The 21,117-nt window shown below is 46.1% G+C and overlaps 1 protein-coding gene across 1 annotated transcript in view; it reads left to right on the forward strand.

Annotated features, from left to right (window-relative positions):
• Positions 1-5,780: 5,780 nt before the first annotated feature.
• Positions 5,781-21,117, forward strand: part of LOC137524276 (up-regulator of cell proliferation-like) — a 37,691-nt gene continuing 22,354 nt past the window's right edge. The window contains exons 1-2 of the mRNA XM_068243953.1: positions 5,781-5,894; positions 12,112-12,396. Of these exons, the coding sequence (XP_068100054.1) occupies positions 12,345-12,396 (52 nt within the window). The 5' untranslated portion in view covers positions 5,781-5,894; positions 12,112-12,344. The remainder of the gene's footprint in view (positions 5,895-12,111; positions 12,397-21,117) is intronic.

Here is a 21,117-nt window from a genome sequence, read left to right on the forward strand (position 1 = left end):
CAATCTGGAGAAACAATACTGAAGAGGCTGAATCTCCTGGGGAGCGGGTGATTCAGAATATACTGCTGGGAAATGAACACCCGAGGGGCGGGTGAGTCAAACTGTACTGCAACCTAAGAGATACAGAAATACTGAAATGACAGATACCTAGTGAGCCGGTAATTAAGGCTGAACTATAGCCTAGCAGAGTAGCTTAACCAGCGGAGCTGGCGTAGTAAACACCTCACCAGTGGCGAGGGCCCACTGGCGAGTAAAATGGTCAGGCAGGCAAGGGTCGGTAACAGAGAGGTACGTATCGGTACAAAATCGTGAGACAAGAGAGTAAACGGTAATTAGGCAGAGGTTCAGCAACAGATAGACATAGGCGAAAGTACAGGATCAGAAGGCAGGATCAGAGTCAGAGGTAATAGCTAAGAGTCATACACAGGATATCAATACAGTAGTAATATCCTAGTCTGGGTGTGAAATCCGTGGCATCAACACCCGGGAACTAGTCTACAAGTAACAATAGCAATACTGCAATATCCTAGACTAGGTGTGAAATGCTTAGTATCAACACCAGGGAACTAGCCTAAGGTCTGCGCGCTAACACGCAAGTACGACAACAGACAATCCTACAATGAAGCCCGGAGGCTTATGAAGCAGAGGAGACCCCACTGGCACACCCCCTAGAATCAGCCAATCCTGGGCGCCGTGGGACTCCTCTGACGTCAGCCGACCGACAGGTCAGCTGACGGCCTTCCTCCCCGCATAAAGGTCCCGTCTGTGCGGCGAGCCCCTGCCCGAAAGAACGTTCCGTCCTCGGCATCCTGGACGCCGAGGGTACGGATGGCCGCATGGAGGCAGCTGCGGCAGCAGTGCTGTTCGCCGCAGCTGCCTCGTTTCTCACAGGAGGATGGAGTATGCTGGAAGAAATGAGACTGCGGAGACCCGGAGACTTGCGCCGGTGGACAGGTAATGTATTGCGATGAATTAGTTGGCAAAGCCCTGCATACCCTGGCAAGCGAAAGCGAATGCTGATTTGCTTAAGCTATGCCTCATGAATAGGCTAATTAGGCTTCATCTGCTAAGCCAGGTACATAAGGGTTCACTTGGTTGATTCACACACCCTTTTTGCAAAATGTATTGCAGCTGACCAGGGGAGCAGGGGCGGCGAGCAGGCGGCAGTGGCAGCTCCGGTGGCAAATCCAGGATTTTCAAGGGGGGGGATTCCTGATAGGTCTCTTTTGGCAAGCCGCACACTACCGCGCATGTGTTTGCCCACAAAATCCACATGATGCACAGCATTTCTCCACAAAATACACACAATGGGCAGTGTTTCCCTACAAAATACACATGATGCAGTAGTGTTTCGCCAAAATATATATAATGTGGCAGTGATTAAGTAGCCAGATAACCACCCTTTATTATGGATAACGAAATTACCCCACCCCTCTTTAGTATAGGTGACCAGATGACCCCCATTTATCACACAGGTAGCAGACCTGAAAATTGAAATGTGGGCAACATTCACTAGAAAATCGCAATGTTTTTAGCAGTGACCAGAAAATCGTAATGTGGGCAGCAGACACCTGAAAATCGAAATGTGGGCAGCAGTCACCAGAAAATCGTAATGTGGGCAGCAGACAACCGAAAATCGCAATGTGGGCAACAGTCACCAGAAAATCGTAATGTGGGCAGCAGTCACCTGAAAATCACAATGTGGGCAGCAGTGACCAGAAAATCGTAATGTGGGCAGCAGACACCAGAAAATCGCAATGTGGGCAGCAGTCACCAGAAAATCGTAATGTGGGCAGCAGACACTTGAAAATCACAATGTGGGCAGCAGTCACCAGAAAATCGTAATGTGGGCAGCAGTCACCTGAAAATCACAATGTGGGCAGCAGTGACCAGAAAATCGTAATGTGGGCAGCAGACACCTGAAAATCACAATGTGGGCAGCAGTGACCAGAAAATCGTAATGTGGGCAGCAGACACCTGAAAATCGCAATGTGGGCAGCAGTCACCAGAAAAATCGCAATGTGGACAGCAGACACCTGAAAATCGCAATGTGGGCAGCAGACACCAGAAAATCGCAATGTGGGCAGCAGTCACCAGAAAATCGTAATGTGGGCAGCAGGCACCAGAAAATCGCAATGTGGGCAGCAGTGACCAAAAAATCGTAATGTGGGCAGCAGACACCTGAAAATCGTAATGTGGGCAGCAGACACCTGAAAATCGTAATGTGGGCAGCAGTCACGTGAAAATCACAATGTGGGCAGCAGTGACCAGAAAATCGTAATGTGGGCAGCAGTCACCTGAAAATCACAATGTGGGCAGCAGTGACCAGAAAATCGTAATGTGGGCAGCAGACACCTGAAAATCACAATGTGGGCAGCAGTGACCAGAAAATCGTAATGTGGGCAGCAGACACCTGAAAATCGCAATGTGGGCAGCAGTCACCAGAAAAATCGCAATGTGGACAGCAGACACCTGAAAATCGCAATGTGGGCAGCAGACACCAGAAAATCGCAATGTGGGCAGCAGTCACCAGAAAATCGTAATGTGGGCAGCAGGCACCAGAAAATCGCAATGTGGGCAGCAGTGACCAAAAAATCGTAATGTGGGCAGCAGACACCTGAAAATCGTAATGTGGGCAGCAGACACCTGAAAATCGTAACGTGGGCAGCAGACACCTGAAAATCGTAATGTGGGCAGCAGTCACGTGAAAATCACAATGTGGGCAGCAGTGACCAGAAAATTGTAATGTGGGCAGCAGACACCTGAAAATCACAATGGGCTTGATTTACAAAACGGTGCTAACTTTAGCACTGGCCCTTAGCACGTCTAAACTCAGTTGAAATGTGAGAAGTAGTGATCGTGCGCAATGTACCGCGCGCAAAGTTTTGCGCGCACTGCACAGAGCGCAGGGCGCTCCGCGCGAAGTGCCCACTAAAGCCTATGGTACTTAGCGCACGATCTGATTGAGAAAACTGGTGCTAACCTACTTAGCAACCTGGTTAGCGCGCCTTAAGACTTTAGACGTGCTAAGTAGGTTAGCACCTCTTAGTAAATAAAGCCCAATGTGGGCAGCAGACACCTGAAAATCGCATTGTGGGCAGCAGACACCTGAAAATCGCATTGTGGACAGGAGACACCTGAAAATCGTAATGTGGGCAGCAGACACCAGAAAATCGCATTGTGGGCAGCAGACACCTGAAAATCACAATGTGGGCAGCAGACACCAGAAAATCGTAATGTGGGCAGCAGACACCAGAAAATCGCATTGTGGGCAGCAGACACCAGAAAATCGTAATGTGGGCAGCAGACACCTGAAAATCACAATGTGGGCAGCAGTGACCAGAAAATTGTAATGTGGGCAGCAGTGACCAGAAAATCGTAAAGTGGGCAGCAGACACCAGAAAATCACAATGTGGGCAGCAGACACCTGAAAATCACAATGTGGGCAGCAGACACCTGAAAATCGTAATGTGGGCAGCAGTCACCTGAAAATCGCAATGTGGGCAGCAGACACCTGAAAATCGTAATGTGGGCAGCAGACACCTGAAAATCGCAAAGTGGGCAGCAGACACCAGAAAATCGTAATGTGGGCAGCAGACACCTGAAAATCGCATTGTGGGCAGCAGACACCAGAAAATCGTAATGTGGGCAGCAGACACCTGAAAATCACAATGTGGGCAGCAGTGACCAGAAAATTGTAATGTGGGCAGCAGTGACCAGAAAATCGTAATGTGGGCAGCAGACGCCAGAAGATCACAATGTGGACAGCAGACACCTGAAAATCGTAATGTGGGCAGCAGACACCTGAAAATCGTAATGTGGGCAGCAGTCACCTGAAAATCGCAATGTGGGCAGCAGACACCTGAAAATCGTAATGTGGGCAGCAGACACCTGAAAATCGCAATGTGGGCAGCAGACACCTGAAAATCGCATTGTGGGCAGCAGGCACCAGAAAATCGTAATGTGGGCAGCAGACACCAGAAAATCGTAATGTGGGTAGCAGACACCTGAAAATCGTAATGTGGGCAGCAGTCACCAGAAAATCGTAATGTGGGCAGCAGTCACCTGAAAATTGCAATGTGGGCAGCAGTCACCAGAAAATCGTAATGTGGGCAGCAGTCACCAGAAAATCGTAATGTGGGCAGCAGACACCTGAAAATCACAATGTGGGCAGCAGACACCAGAAAATCACAATGTGGGCAGCAGTGACCAGAAAATTGTAATGTGGGCAGCAGACACCTGAAAATTGTAATGTGGGCAGCAGACACCTGAAAATCGTAATGTGGGCAGCAGCAGTCACCTGAAAATCGCAATGTGGGCAACAGTCACCAGAAAATCGTAATGTGGGCAGCAGACACCTGAAAATCACAATGTGGGCAGCAGTGAACAGAAAATTGTAATGTGGGCAGCAGACACCTGAAAATTGTAATGTGGGCAGCAGACACCTGAAAATCATAATGTGGGCAGCAGTCACCTGAAAATCGCAATGTGGGCAGCAGTCACCAGAAAATCGTAATGTGGGCAGCAGTCACCAGAAAATCATAATGTGGGCAGCAGTCACCAGAAAATCACAATGTGGGCAGCAGGCACCAGAAAATCACAATGTGGGCAGCAGGCACTAGAAAATCACAATGTGGGCAGCAGTGACCAGAAAATTGTAATGTGGGCAGCAGTGACCAGAAATTCGCAATGTGGGCAGCAGACACCTGAAAATCACAATGTGGGCAGCAGACACCAGAAAATCGCAATGTGGGCAGCAGTGACCAGAAAATCGCAATGTGGGCAGCAGACACCTGAAAATCACAATGTGGGCAGCAGACACCTGAAAATCACAATGTGGGCAGCAGACACCTGAAAATCGCAATGTGGGCAGCAGTGACCAGAAAATTGTAATGTGGGCAGCAGACACCTGAAAATCACAATGTGGGCAGCAGTCACCAGAAAAAAAAATGTCATGCACCTGTGAAAAAAAAACCAATTCACTTACCTGACAGAAGTCTCCTCTCCCGGCATCTGGCGTGCAGCTCCCCGAGTCCTCCTGCAGCACATCTCCCGCGCTGACAGGCAGAGTGCAGGGCTATGACAAGATGGCTCCCGAAGCCCTGTACTGGAGACACAAATAGTCTCCAGAGCAGGGCTTCGGCAGCCATCTTGCCGTAGCCCTGCTCTGCCTCTCGGGAGACTGCGGGGCTGCGGGGAAGAAGTTCTGCACCTGGCTGGGGGGTCCCGCAATTGAGGGCGTCAGCGCTCCCCCCCACACACGGCTGGCGGGCCCCGGGCCCCCCTGCGGCGGATGGGGATCCCGGCGCACACACATGAGCAGGCGGCAGCTGCACTATACCAGTGGCTGCCGCTGCTCAGATTCAGGAGGCACTTCCGGTCTAGGTGCGAGGGGGTGGTTCCAGACACCCGGAACACCCCCTTCCGTGCGCCATTGGTTGTGAATCGATTTCATGCTGAAATCGATTCAAAATCTATTTGCAGTGTATGGGCAGCCATTAGATCCCTCTCTGATCAGATTCGATCAGAGAGGGATCTATCTGTTGGCGGATCTGGTGGGAATCGACCAGTGTGTGGCTGCCTTTACTTACTTGTTGTATAAGCTGCTGGAACCAGGAATGCTTACTTTACCTTTGTGCTCTACCTCCCGGAGCATAAGCTGGTACTTGCCAGGTGAGAGCCACACCCTCAGCAGTGTCAGACAATAATATTTGTATTATTCTAAAGGTTAAGAAGACAAATTCAACACGAAAGTGAAAATAGACTGAGGAAGGATTTCAGAGAAGCCGAGGGTATGTTCCCAGCTCCAGACATACTTTGCTTCTCCTTGGTTGTGTTTTGCCTCTTCATCTCCAGCTTTCCTGAGTGGAAGACGCCTGAGGAACTGACTGACGGTACGTGACAAGCTTGGCTGGTTATACCGACAATTTATCAATATAAATGTGAATACGGCTATAGCATGATTTTTTCGGTAGAGAGTTTACTGCAAATAGGGCGTGCCTCTTCATGCACACGATTCAACCGTGCATCCATCAAGCCTCCTCAAAGGTCACATATGTCCTAAATGTTCATCTTAGCTCCTCCGAAGAAAAAAAAACATATACCAGAGAAAGGCTCAACTAAAAGATAAACGGTTACATAGCTATGAGCAAAATAAATATATATATATATACTACTCACTGGGTCGCAGCTTGGCTTCCTATTGGAGGAAGCTAGAAGAGGCGGAGAGCAGCGGGGGGAGCGTATTATCGAAGGGGAAGATGCTACGAGGTTGACCAACAGCCTCACATAAATAAAGCAGGCTAGCGACAAACAGATTGTTGCCAGCCTAACGGTCTTTTAAGGGGGTGTAGCGGGGGGGGGGGGGGGGGGGGGGGGGGTTCTGTCAGCGGCGATACAATGACCCAGAGGCATGTCATTGTGCATATGACTTGCCTTTGGGTCCTATTAGGTTTCCAGTATGCCGCCTCAGGTTCTACTTTTATTCAACCAGCAAGTGATTTTTTGACGGGAAATGACATTCACCCAAAAGATAATAAGATGATGTACAAGAGGCATTATTGTGGGGAAAAAAACATATCTCAACTTTTATTTACATTTAGGCAAAAAGTGTCCAGTTCAAAATTATTCATACCCTCCTCAATAATCAATAGAGAAGCCTTTATTGGCTATTACAACAATCAAATGCTTCCTATAATTGCAGACCAGCTTTTTTGCATGTCTCCACAGGTATTTTTGCCCATTCATCTTTAGCACTTTTTGATTAAATACCCTGGAACATGTATAAACCAATAACATTGTTAAAACTCAGATCGTTAGATATTTTTTATAGGTATGCAATACCATCTGAGGTTTAACAATGTTATTGGCTTATACATGTTCCAGGGTATTTGATCAAAAAGTGCTAAAGATGAATGGGCAAAAATACCTGTGGAGACATGCAAAAAAAGCTGGTCTGCAATCTATTGTATTTTACAGGTTGCTGTGCGGTAGGCTATTTAGGAGTGGCCAGAATCATGGTCAAGCATAGATTTTGTAATAATGGTAGCCCTTTGGAGTGCCAATGACCATTCATGGACTTGCGTGTATTTGATGCAGTTTGTTTGTTCGCATAATTTTGTATGCACATCATTTTGTATGTGTGTAATTTGCACTAAGTGTTAACATTGTGATGGGTGGGGCAGGTGCTCTGCCCGGGTGGGGTTGGACACCCTGGCCTATATCTTCACCCATTTTGTCTTGTGTTGCTGTTATACACCTGATGAAGGACCTGCATGTCCGTAACATGTAGTGTCCCGTAATACAGCAACAGTTTGCCTTCAGTGGTGTGCCGCCTCTTTCTGCAATTTGGTTATACTTCAGATCAGGTGTTTTTGTGGCTACACTTATTTTGGGTGTGAAGATCATAATGGCCACACTTTTTTTATGACCCTTATGAGTAGGGCTGCTCAAATCCGGATATCTCCCAGTAAACCTGGGTTGAAGGAGGAAGTGTTTGTAGTCACGTGATGCGCGTGGAGCGCATCGTGGGAGGCGCCGAGGGACGGACCGAAGAAGACGTCAGACAGGTAAGATTGTCCCCCCGCCCACCCTGCTCAGGTTTACTGGGAGATATCCGGATAGCAACTATCCGGATGTCTCCCGGTTCCGGATTTGAGCAGCCCTACTTATGAGATGGGCCCCAAGCCCTTGAAGTGAAGGAGAGGCAAAGGAATGGGTGTGAACATTCAGGGGTCCCCATCAAAGTTTCGCTGGGGGGCCCCATGAATTGTAGTTACGCCACTGCTATGTGATATCTGCTGCTGTTTTCCAACAATAGACAATGGAGACACTTATGGTGTGTACACACTTGAAAGATTAATGAAAGATCAATTTTACCTCCTTCCATGTAGTATGAGAGCCAGACCTACACAGTCTATTCTATGGAGCTGAACTCAGATAAAAATCTTTGCAAGATGCTGCACACAAAGATGCTGTACACACACATTCAACAGATCAGTATCTGCAAAAGATCTGTTCCTGCTAAAGATCAGTTCCTGCAAAATGCATTCATAGTCTATGAGATCGGCAGATCTCATACACACCTTGTTTAACAAACATTAATCTGCAGATCAATCATCTGCAGGGCTGAAGATCTATCCTGGTGGATCTGATCTGCAGATGACTGTCTGTTAAACAAGGTGTGTATGAGGATCTGCAGATATCATAGACTATGAATGCATTTTGCAGGAACGGATCTTTTGCAGGAAGTGATCTTTTGCAGATACTGATCTTTTGCATGTGTGCAGCATCTTTGTGTGCAGCATTTTGCAAAGATTTCCATCTGACGGGGAGTTCAGCTCAATAGAATAGACTGTGTAGGTATGGCTCTCATACTACATGGAAGGGGGTAAAATTGGTCTGATATCTTTCATTGATCTTTCAAGTGTGTACACACCATTAAGGTTGCCACTAATGATCCAATCTTTTTCATCCAATTTTACCAAATCTATGTAGTAGAAAAGTAAATTGAGTAAATATATTGAATAGATACTATAGGCAGTTCCCTTATATTACATAAATATGGTAAGATTGGATGAAAAAGATTGGATCATTAGTGGCCACCATTAGACTCGCCATAACTCGCTACTCCACCCTCTTAGCAAGTGGGTAACCTGTGGTGCTCCTCATCACCAAGTCACTGAGGGAGTACCCTGGAGCTGTCACTGGCCAGACTATATCTTTTGAGAGGGGAGCTATACTGGCCATACTTGGTATGGTCAGAGGGATGGTGGGAAGGGAGTTCTCCTGTCCACATTTGCTATGACACGAGGGAGGGGATGGTTATGTGGCCATACTTGTTTTACAGGTTCTGATGGCTGACCTGTTAGGCTAGGCTCACACTGGAATGTTGCATTCTCTATAAAAACTGGATCGCATTGCAATGAAGGAGAAAAGTCGCTTTGTGCGTGTGGTGTGCGATGTGATGTATGCACTATGCAGTAGAGCAGGCAGTCATTGACAAGCATGCGTCACTCCAACTGTAGATGCACACGTGGTCCGATACCACACAGTATGCCTGGCATTTTGGTGACTGTTCCACCACACCGCAGTGCTGATGTGCAGATGTGATCGTACCATCTTTATAACTAAGAGGCAGAGCGGCGCACCTGTTACGACTGCTGACTACTGCACATGTGGCGGGAGAAGGAGGGCGCGCACCTCAAGTGTGGCTGGTGTGCACGGACTTGTGGGGGAGAGGAGGCGTGCATGGTGGATTCTGTAAAGAATCAGGATTACTGGCTACAATATAATTGAATCATGTTAGCAAGGCAATTATATTGCCTGACACAACGTACCACAATGCCCCAGTGTGAACCTAGTTTTATATATGATGGGGCCAGTTATGATCATAATCAGCTAATTACAATTATGCATCGATTTTCTCAAAAACTACAAGGTCTTTTATTTTTATTTTTTTAATTTTGACGTCTACCCACTATTCTCTTTAACTTATTTTACGATTTTGGCTGCAATAGCTTGTAAGGGGGCTTTGAAACTAACCACTAAAATCTGCACAAAATTATGCAAAAATTACATAAAAAATTACGCAAAATTACAAATGATTACAATTGCATACAAAATTATCATTTTCCCTGAAATTTCGCATCACGATTATGATGCGTAATTGCGAATTACGATGCATAATTACGCATAGGCGTAATTTCTGCTCATCATTAACGAGGATATCACCAAGAGGGGCAGAGTGCAAAGCAGTAAAGAGGACCCCATCGAATGTTATCATGTTAGGCCACAATGGTTGGTAGTTACGTCCATACAATTATAGATGGCCACCGGATTCGACCATCTAGTACAGGGGTCCCCAAACATTTTGGGTGGAGGGCCGGGTCAACATACTTCAGACTGATGGGGGGCCGGAGTATACATAAAATGATGTAGAAGTCTTTGTGGGCCAGACAGTGAAGCATACCCAGGTGACAACCTGCAGTCCCATTGGACAGCAGTGTCACCTGATGTGGAATTTGATTGGAAACCAGCGAATTACTGCTTTCTAGCTTCCATGTGGATGGGTGGTGCCAGCACTGCTACTCTATATGCGGACCACCGATATTTAAAGATGTAGCTGACCGCATCTATAAGTAATACATTTTGTGTGTGAGGTAAAAAAGCTTTAGGGGGCCGCAATCGGCCCGCGGGCCTTAGTTTGAGGACCACTGATCTAGTAGATCCCTCTTCTACCAAACTTGATCAGAGAGGGCTATTACTGACGCACACTGCACACAGATTTTCAATAGATATCACAGGACACAGGTACGCCATTGGCGATGGAGAGAGGTCAGAGGACACGAGAGGAGTGCATCAGTGGCCAGGAGAGTGTGAGCTCCACTGCAACACCCTCCAAGGTTTCTGGAAGCACATTTTAGATGGGGTGGGATCCATGGGTCATCCAGAAATCTACTGATGCTATCGCCGAGCATCCTACTTACCGCTCCTTTTCCAGCAGAATCTTTCCAGCTTGGACGATCAATAACCAAAATATATCAAAATTATGATCGGGAAGTCAATTTGTGGCATCGATCTCTGGCAGATTCCATCATAATGATCAAATCTGCCTGGAAAATCGAGGGAGTGTATGGGTACCTTAAGTTCAGGCGCGTTTGCTTTGTTTGAACCAGCACTGGCACCCGATCGACCATCCGATTAGATAATTATTATTGAATCAGATGACAATCGGTGCCGCAAGTGTATGCCCGATTGACGATGCGAACACTTTCGGGCAGAACATGCTGATTAGTGTTGATCGAACACCCAGATGTTCGGGTCGGCTCTGCCGAACATCGTCCAGATGTTCGGTATATTCGGCCGAACACCGAACCCTACGGAAGTCTATGGGGACCCGAACCGTGGGGGGGCCGCAGAGCTAGCGGCGGGGAGGGGAGATGGACCCTCCCTCACCTGGGTCCCCCGACCTCCGCTCCCCTCCAGCTTTAAAAAGTTAAGTAGCATCCGCTACTATTAAGAGGTAACGGGCGGGGATCACTCACCTCTTCCGCGTTCCAGCGTGCGCTCCGTCGTCACTTCCTGCAATGTCGTCCTCTTACAATACAGTGGGCGGCGTTGCAGGAAGTGACGTCAGTGGAACGCACGCTGGAACCGGAAGAGGTGAGTGATCCCCACCCGTTACCTCTTAATAGTAGCGGATGCTACTTAACTTTTTAAAGCTGGAGGGGAGCGGAGGTCGGGGGACCCAGGTGAGGGAGGGTCCGTCTCTCCTCCCCGCCACTGACAGACGCGTGTGAGGCAGAGCTGCAGCTCATAGCTCTGCCTCACACGGAAGCTAATGCGGGCAGCAAAATCCATGACCAAGAAAGTTGTGGATTTTGCAGGGGAGAGGGAGGGTGCGTTACGGGAAATTTAGATAGTTTAAAGCGGCGGTAATACGGCGGTTTAGTTAGGGCTAAAGTTTTAAACAGATTTATTAAATAAAAGTACATTTTTCAAGACTTCAGAGTCTCTTTAAAAAACATTTTTTCTTTGCATATTTATTTATTTATTTATATTATTTGACTTGTACCCACTCTTCTCCTTAACATATGTAGCAATTTTGGTGTCACTACCATGTATGGGGTTTTTGCTATTCACTGTCAAAGTTAGCTGATTACGATCCTCACTGGGGACAGTGTTGGGCGGGCGAGGTGACATCACAAAGCCGATTCCCGAGAGATTTCATGCTAAAAACGATTGGGAATCGGCCTGCGGTGTATGGGTAGGCAACAGATCCCTCTCCGAGCAGATTCGATCAAAGGGACATCTGTCACTTGGTGGAACTGCTCATACATCGTCTGTTGGCTGGATAGTGTAATGGTTAAGGGCTCTGCCTCTGACACAGGAGGCCAACGTTCGAACCTCGGCTTTGCCTGTTCAGTAACCCAGCACCTATTCAGTAGGAGACCTTAGGCCATTCTCCCTAACACTGTTACTGCCAATAGCGCACGTCCTAGTGGCTGCAGCTCTAGCAATTATGTCTGCCACAAGAAAAGCATGATATGAATGTTCTGTGTTTGTTTGATGTATGGGAACCTTAGCTTATAATTTTCCTTTTGTTTCCAGATTGCAAGAACCATCCATCACAACGTTCACCAAAGAAGAATCACAAACTATGAAGCTTCAGACAGAGACACACAAATAAACAGATGTGATTGCAGATAACCCTTGCGGATTACAAGGAGGCACTTTCTGTACCTGGCAGGCCCGAAGAGACTGCAGACAAGCTAATAGACATCGTGCCACAGAAGGGAGAGGCAGCCTGTAAGAAGTTCCTCATACTCAGTCATCTGTAAAACATGTGTGACAGGTTTCCAGCCTTGATGAAAATGTCACCACAGGCTTTCAACAGTGAGTAAATATTTACACTGACCTAAATGGACACATTAAGCTTGATTCACAAAGCCGTGCTAACTGTTAGCACGCTTGTGAAAAGCCCTCTATCACACCTAAACTCAGTTAGGTCGTGATAAATTCAACTCGCGCAAAGTCCCGTGTGCATAGTTGGGTGCGCGCGATGGCGCACCCAATGCGCCTATAAGGTTGCATGGGGTGCAACCTTAAAGGGAACCTTAACTGACCTAGGGGTAAAGAGTTTCACTTACCTGGGGCTATTACCAGCCCCCTGCAGCAGTCCTGTGCCCTTGGAGCCGCTCTGGAATCCTCCGGTCCCCCGCTGTCACTTAGTTTCGTTTTTGACGACTCACCAGTCAGCCGGCCACTATGTGTATTATTGGACGCATTCCCTACTGCAATTAGCGCTGTTGCCGCATTCCGCACGCGTAGACATGCGGCAACGCGTATTTTTGTACTCGTTGCGTTCCGCAACAGTGCTAATTGCAGTAAGGAATGCATCCAATAATACGCATGTCGGCCGGCCGAATGGTGAGTCGTCAAAAACGAAACTATGACCTGGCCCCGACCACTATACAGCGCCGAAGGGCCCTCCGACCAGTTACTTTGGCGCTCCAGAAAGCCTCAATTAAATATCGATGGGGGTTTCCCTTCTCACTCACCTTTACTAAGGGGGAGAAAATCTACGTCGCCCGCACACTGGAAGAAGGCCGTAGGCATATGGAGGTACTGGGAATACCGCTCGAGAAGGTCGCAATAGCCCCTCTACCGCAAAGAATCACGCGCCCGTCACGGGTGTGGTCGACACGGCCTACCAGACTTCGACCAGCGCAACTTCGTACCTCTGAGGCCTAAAAAACAACCAGACACTGGTGTCATGCGGCGTGAGTATACGAACTTCGGAAGAATCACACTGCATTGCTTTGCAATCTATAAGTAAAATGCCTTGCCTAACATCCCCCCTGTTGTCTAACTGCGTACTTGACCTGCCCTGCTACATACCTAGCGCAGGGCCTATACGCCACCGCAAATAACTACTCGTCAGCTAACATGACCTTCGCTACAAACTATACGGAGTACTGACAATTGAACAACCTTCTGAACCTTTAATACCAGTGCTCTTAGCCCCCATCATCTCTCATTTCACATACTGACTAGTTTGCAATCTGCATGGCAGACGACCCGCTAGCAGGGTGAGAACCCAACACAGGACTAAGCGGTTGGAGTTGGGACACCCGCGCTAAAGAATTTTCAATTTTACAGGGGGCTACAGTAACCCAGCCAGAAACTATCTGGATCCTCATCGGAACGCTTTGGGAACACTCCCTAGAGATGCATTTGACTGCCTATTCACCAAAATACAATAGAACAATGCACCCCCCTAATAACTATAAACAGCGATCTCACTGATCATCTATAGACGGGGTTAATCAGCTGAACTATCTATAGATTTGATATGGCAGGGCCTAACACACAGTGTGAATTCTCTCTTTTCCTCTGTTTTAAGAATTGGTTAACAGTTTATATTTGCCCACTAAGTGGTGCTGCTGCGCCACTATTACTATCTTTCTTCTCTCTTTATCTTCTTAGGGATTTTTACTTAGAGTTCTACAAGTTTGAAGTGGCAGCATGTAGCTTTGTAAGTGCTGCCTCACAACGAATGGATTGCATACTCAGAGTTATATCTCTGTCTATGCTCCGCATTACCGAAGGCTATTTGCCTGATAATGAGATCCTCCTGATCTCAAATCTCTGTTCAGTTTTTACTGTTTGGTATAATTACATGCATTCTTCTAATCTTTTTCCCTCAACAGGTCTGTGGAAGGTCTGTTGAGGGAAAAAGACTATTACTAAATGTGACAAGGATACACGCATAGGAAGTAAACTAGCTATACTATTGATAAAGCGCAATACTGGTAAACTAATTCTCCCTACCTAAATGGCTTCATTTAATATACTGTCCCATAATGTGAAGGGACTTAACTCCCCAGCAAAAAAAAAAGGAAAGCCTTCATCGATTATCAAAAATGTGCCCCTGACATTATCTGTCTCCAAGAGACGCACTTCTCTACTACATCGACCCCTCGCTATTTCCACAAGAATTTTAAGCGCTACTTTACTTCCTCTGCTGCCAGCAAACATAGGGGAGTTATTACTTTACTGCATAACTCTCTTCCACTGCGTATAGATAAGACAGTCATGGATGATGAAGGGACTTATGTAATCCTGTATGGGTTTATTCAAAACAAAGAAATATGCTTAATCAACTCCTACTGTCCCCCCGAATCCCCTATCCCCACTATTAAAAAGATCCTTAGACTTCTAGAAGACTTCCCGAAAGCACAAGTTATCTGGGCCGGAGATTTTAATATTGCACCTAATCCTAAATTGGACAGATCGTCTCCCACCCCATCAGCTAGGCAAATACAGCAATCAAAAGCCCTCCAAAACTGCATGTCTACACAACATTTGATAGATACCTGGAGGGAACACAATCCTCATTTAAGATCTTATTCATTCTACTCACATGCCCACAAATCATATTCTAGAATTGATGCTATCTACCTATCTTCTTCCCTAGTCCCTAACTTAATCTACTCTAGAATCCACATAAGCTCATGGTCAGACCACGACATCATCCTAACCTCATGTACCTCTCTCACTACACCCCTGACAAGACCCCCCTGGAGGCTAAATGAAAGCCTACTCACCAGCAACGAAACAGTCCTTGACTTAGAGGAACATTTAACAGAATATTTCAGAACAAATGATTCTCCGTCCACCAAGCCCTCCACTCTCTGGTTTGCCCATAAGGCAACAATTAGAGGCCAGTTAATCCGTATAGCTGTGCAGCATAAAAGACGCAAGACAGAACAACAATCTAACTTAGAATTCAAACTAACCAAACTAAAGATAGCACATGCCCAGAACCCCACGCCTTACTTACAGAGACAAATTGAGACTACCTTAGCTCAGCTGGGAGTTATTCTGTCTTCACGCACTGAGAAGGCAATGCGATGGACAAGATCCAAATTATATGCACAATATAACAAACCAAACTCCTGGCTGGCTAAAAAATTAAGAGAAACCCACTATTTAAACAAAGTGCTACAAATACGCACCAAAACGGGATGTGTCACCTCAGATCCCTTAAAAATCCACCAGGAATTTGCCAACTATTATTCTAACCTATATGCACCTAAACCATCCACGAACTCGACTCCCCAACCATATACTTACCTGAGGGGAATCCCAATGCCAGTACTTAAACCCGAAAATGCCTCTACCTTGAACCTACCTATCACTAGCGAAGAACTAAAAGAAGCCATTAAGCGCCTTAAAAATGGCAAGTCCCCAGGGCCTGACGGCTTCTCAGCCATCTATTACAAAAAGTTTAGGACACAAATTATCCCTCACTTGCTAAAATTTTACAATACAATTCTGCAAGGAAATACCCCCCCAGCTGAGTTTTTACAATCTATGATAGCGGTGATTCCCAAGCCTAATAGAGATCCTCTAGATGTTAAAAATTACCGCCCCATATCACTACTTAACATAGACTATAAACTCTTCACCTCCATCCTTGTCACAAGGTTAAATAAATTCCTATCCCCCCTGGTCCACAGAGACCAGGTCGGATTCATACCTATGAGACAAGCACCAGGCAATGTTCGAAGAGTTGTGGGCCTTCTTCATGTTGCAAGGAAGAACAAAACCCCTTTAGCACTTGTTGCTTTGGACATGGAGAAGGCCTTCAACACCATTGACTGGGACTTTATGGTCAGTGCACTACAGAGGGTTGGGATTGGAGGCAACTTTCTACAGGCGATAAACGGCCTGTACTCGTCCCCTACGGCTCAATTAAAATTACCTGCTATATCTCCCATTAACATACCGATTGGAAGAGGGACAAGGCAACGATGCCCACTCTCACCAGCGTTGTTCGCTCTGGTAATTGAGCCCTTGGCAGAGGAAATTAGAAGATCATCTGATATACAAGGCATAACTATAGCAGGGAAAACCTATAAAGCTAACCTCTTTGCAGATGACCTGCTATTAACACTTACCTCTCCCCATACCTCGATACCGAACTTATTAGCGCTGGTGAAATCATTTGGTAAAATTTCAGGCCTCTGCCTTAACATTAGTAAAACAGAGGCCTTCACCAATGTCCCCCGACAGCAAGCAGAGCACCTGACATCTACCTTAAACCTCACACTTCAGCAAAAATACATTACTTATTTAGGTGTAAAAATTCCCTCAGATCCAGCAGATCTATATAGTATAAACTACAAACCCATGCTCTCACTGCTGCTAAGCGACCTGCAGAAATGGAATCTCCCTATGATCTCCTGGTCTGGCAGAGTACAGGCGGTGCGCATGAACCTCCTCCCGCGACTTCTATATTTGTTTCGAACCCTCCCAGTCATGGTAACCCAGAACAATCTTAAAGACCTTCAAAATGCAAACTTTAGATTCATTAGCAATAACAGAAAAAGCCGCATAAACCGCGCAACTATGCATTTAAATAGAACTAGGGGAGGAATGGGGGTACCCAACCTTATAACATACTACAAGGCAGCGCAAATAGCACAATTAGCACAAACACACTCAAAATTTAATACACCGCTTTGGGCACAAATTGAATCTGATCTGTTGCTCCCTTATTCCCTCCCGACCCTACAATGGTCCATGTCTCCTTTACCTCCCTCAATAAAAAATCAATCACCCCTCTCGGCCCACTCCCTTTCCATATGGCGACCTCTTAGGTTTAGAAAACAGCTACAATCAAAAATCCCGTCACTCCTTCCATTATACAATAACCCTATGTTTAAGCCAGGGCTGGATTTGAGGGCGTTTGAATGGTGGAAAGATAAGGGGATCACCCACATCAAACACTTGTTTATAAACGATAAACTACCATCCTGGGATCAGTTTAAAGCTAAAATGGAATTTCCTCCCTCTGAATTTTTTGCTGCAATGCAGATATACCATTTCCTTAAAACTATGGGCCCAACTAATTCCCCCATCCCACAACGCTCACCATATGAGGCCTGGTGCGACCTTAGGCCACTAGAAGGAGGCCTTATATCGCTACTGTATTCCATCCTTTCACAGCCCCTTGCACCTCAAAAACTTAAAACAATGCGAACGTGGGAATTGGAATTGGGAGTTGAACTTTCCCCGGAAAGATGGTCAAAGTGTTGCACCACCCTTTCCAAGGGTAGCAACTATTACTCCCACATTGAAACCAATTACAAGGTCCTTCATCGAGCATACATTACACCATACCAGTTACATGGCATGGACCCAACTAAATCAAAGCTATGCTTTAGAAACTGTGGTAGAGTGGGAGATATCAAGCATATATGGTGGTTTTGCCCGGTGGTGCAGAAATACTGGGGGGAGGTCACCTCGCTAATAAACACTGCGCTGGAGACTTCCTTATCTCCAGATCCTTGTATGCTCGTTTTTGGCGATAAGCCTCCAAAGTGGAAACACCCACATCACAGATTAGCACAACATGTAGCAAAGGCTGCGAGATCACACATAGCCAAACAATGGTTACAACCAATGCTTTCCATCCATCTAACTGATAGCATAATACTCGATATCATGATTTCTGAAAGGATACTGGCTATCATAAATGATACTTTTGATGTGTTTATTAAGACCTGGCAACCATGGATGAATGCCTCGACTCTCCTAGGATTGCGCTCCTGTGCATTTGCATTATGAACCTATATAATAACCCCATGGTTACGACTTTCTTATTGTCACCTTCTTTGAATCCCTGTCACCTTCTTTGAATCCCTGTACCATAGACCATACAAAAATAGAATGCATGTACAATACCTGTTTACCTGTTTTTCTTATCTTGTTTTTATTTAGCACAGCCCCAAATGGGGCGAAAGAATAATTGCTGTAATTTGTAATTGGTTTCTTTTAACCTAATAAAACTATTTGAAACTAAAAACGAAACTAAGTGACAGCGGGGGACCGGAGGATTCCAGAGTGGCTCCGAGGGCACAGGACTGCTGCAGGGGGCTGGTAATAGCCCCAGGTAATTGAAACTCTTTACCCCTGTTCAGTTAAGGTTCCCTTTAACGTCACACTATGCGACGTTAAGGTCGCACCCCATGCGACCATATAGGCGCATTGGGTGCGCCGTTGTTTCGCGCGTACCGCGCACCGCAAAGTTTTGCGCGCAGGACTTTGTGCGCGAGTTGATTTTTAAAACGGTGGTAACCTAGTTAGGATCTGCACTTCAGCCCACAATCCACAACCAAGTGCTAACAATGCTCTAAATGAAAAGCCACAGTGCAAAAAAAGGGGGCCTGTGTCCAGGACCCTAAACATTGGTGCATATACATATATCTAGTGCAAACAAAAAATAAACAATAAACGAAGTTGCTGACCAAAAAAAACAGTGCATCAACATGAAAAACATTTAGAAATGCTAGATTTGCATGCTTACTGAGTGGTAGGATGACCAGGCGTGGGGGATGCTGCCTTACACGCTCACAGACTCCAGTCTGCTTCAATCGAGGCTAGTTTGAGTTGTGAGCCTCGCTGTTTAAATGCCGATTGAGCAAGGTGGGCGGGGACACTGCGTTCATAGTACGTGGCGGCCACGTACTAGACTCATACAGAACAGCGCTATTAGTCTGCGCCGTCGGCATAGTCATGTTGCAATTGGACAGGGCGGGGTTAGGCACTGGAGGCGCGGCTAACTAGCCGCGTCAACGGCAAGTGTCATATCACTGCATGCGACTAATTCGTCGCACGCAAATGACTAGGTAATTACGTGCGACCCTAGGGTTGCACTTAGCACCACCCTATCAATGCGCACAATGGTGCGTTCCAGTCGCACAACAGTGCGTCAGTGTGCGTTCCAGAAACCCAACCTCCATACCACGCTGCGTTTATCATTACATCACTATTGAAGAATACATACTGTATTTAACATCATATAATAAATATACAACATTACTCATTATCTTCAAATCCAATATTGAATCAATACAACAAATTGTATACAAATGTAATACATAAATACAATAAAGGAAACCCTATTATTTGAGACACTGTTATTGTATTTGTTCTTGGTACTCTGGTGCCATCTTGTGATGGAAAGTGGGGATGCTTCATCAGATTATCATGCATTCTGTCTTTTCCATCTGAAAAAACTTATATCACAAAATACCTTGTTAAAACTCATCTTTTCAGGACATATATTTTATTATATCTGACCATTTTTTCATTTTTCTGGGGCGTCTGCTACTCACATACAGACCCCCATGGTCTTATATCAATCCTAAAAGGTGATACACCCTGCCTCAGAATTCCTACAGTATACCACAGCATGCACCATCTTGTGTCAAACATCATTCAGCGTATACAGAAGGAGGTGATCACCGTGACTGTCAAGAAAAAGACCCCGCGAGGATGGATTTGAAATATTGTTCAAACACATCTGCTACTTACTTGCAGTCAGATGTGTGGTCTCTGTTACTCACAACCAGGGACCACATGTATCTATACATGTATGTGTGGAAAGGACAAAGCAGTGAATACAGCTAATACTTTACTCACCTCATGGCTCCTCATTGTTGCTCATTATTATCCTGTAAATTCTAAAAAACATGATATACAAAAATAGAATCATTTCTTCAGAAAACGGCCATAGTTGTAATCCTCATTTAAACCCCATGGGTTCTGGGTCTCCAATTCATGTATCCATCTGAGTTCCTTCTTTAACAATACAACGGATATATTCCCCCCTCTTTCACTATTCTTCACATGCTGGATACCCATCATTTCCTCGATCTGCATTTAAACAGCGAGGCTCACAACTCAAACTAGCCTCGATTGAAGCAGACTGGAGTCTGTGAGCGTGTAAGGCAGCATCCCTCACGCCTGGTCATCCTACCACTCAGTAAGCATGCAAATCTAGCATTTCTGAGGGCTCGTTTCCACTGTAGCGGTGCGGAATCGCCTGGATTCCACCGCAGAAGAAATCGCAGGCGGCTGCGTTTCCGCATGCGGATTTACCCACGATTTCGCATGCGATTTCGCAGGGCAAGGAGCCGGGCGAATGTAACCATGTCACTGCCTGTGTAAAGCTCCATTGCTTTACATGCGAAATCGCATGCGAAATCGCGGGGAAATCCGCATGACAAAGCCGCATGCGATTACCCTATTGAATGCATTAGCGGCGATTCGCCCGCATTCCTGCCGCACGCGAAATCTGACGACCCTGTCGTGCAGATTTTTCCCGCACGCCGAAACGCACCCGCACGACGCACAAGTGGAAACAATCCCATCCACTTGTATTGCCTATGCGAATCCGCATGCAGTGCCTGCATGCGGATTCGCTATAGCGGAAACGAGCCCTAAATGTTTTTCATGTTGATGCACTGTTTTTTTGGTCAGCAACTTCGTTTATTGTTTATTTTTTGTTTGCACTAGATATATGTATATGCACCAATGTTTAGGGTCCTGGACACAGGCCCCCCTTTTTTTTGCACTGTGGTTTTTCATTGAGAGCATTGTTAGCACTTGGTTGTGGATTGTGGGCTGCAGTGCATATCCTGGGTTACTGGGTGTGGACCTCAGCTCACAATTCCAACGTTTTATACAGGTGAAGATATAATACTATCCTTTTTCCTTTTTTGAGACAGGAGATCCCTCTTTTTCACTATTAACCTTGGCAGG

The sequence above is a fragment of the Hyperolius riggenbachi genome, chromosome 7, assembly GCF_040937935.1.
Source record: "Hyperolius riggenbachi isolate aHypRig1 chromosome 7, aHypRig1.pri, whole genome shotgun sequence".
NCBI lineage: Eukaryota > Metazoa > Chordata > Amphibia > Anura > Hyperoliidae > Hyperolius > Hyperolius riggenbachi.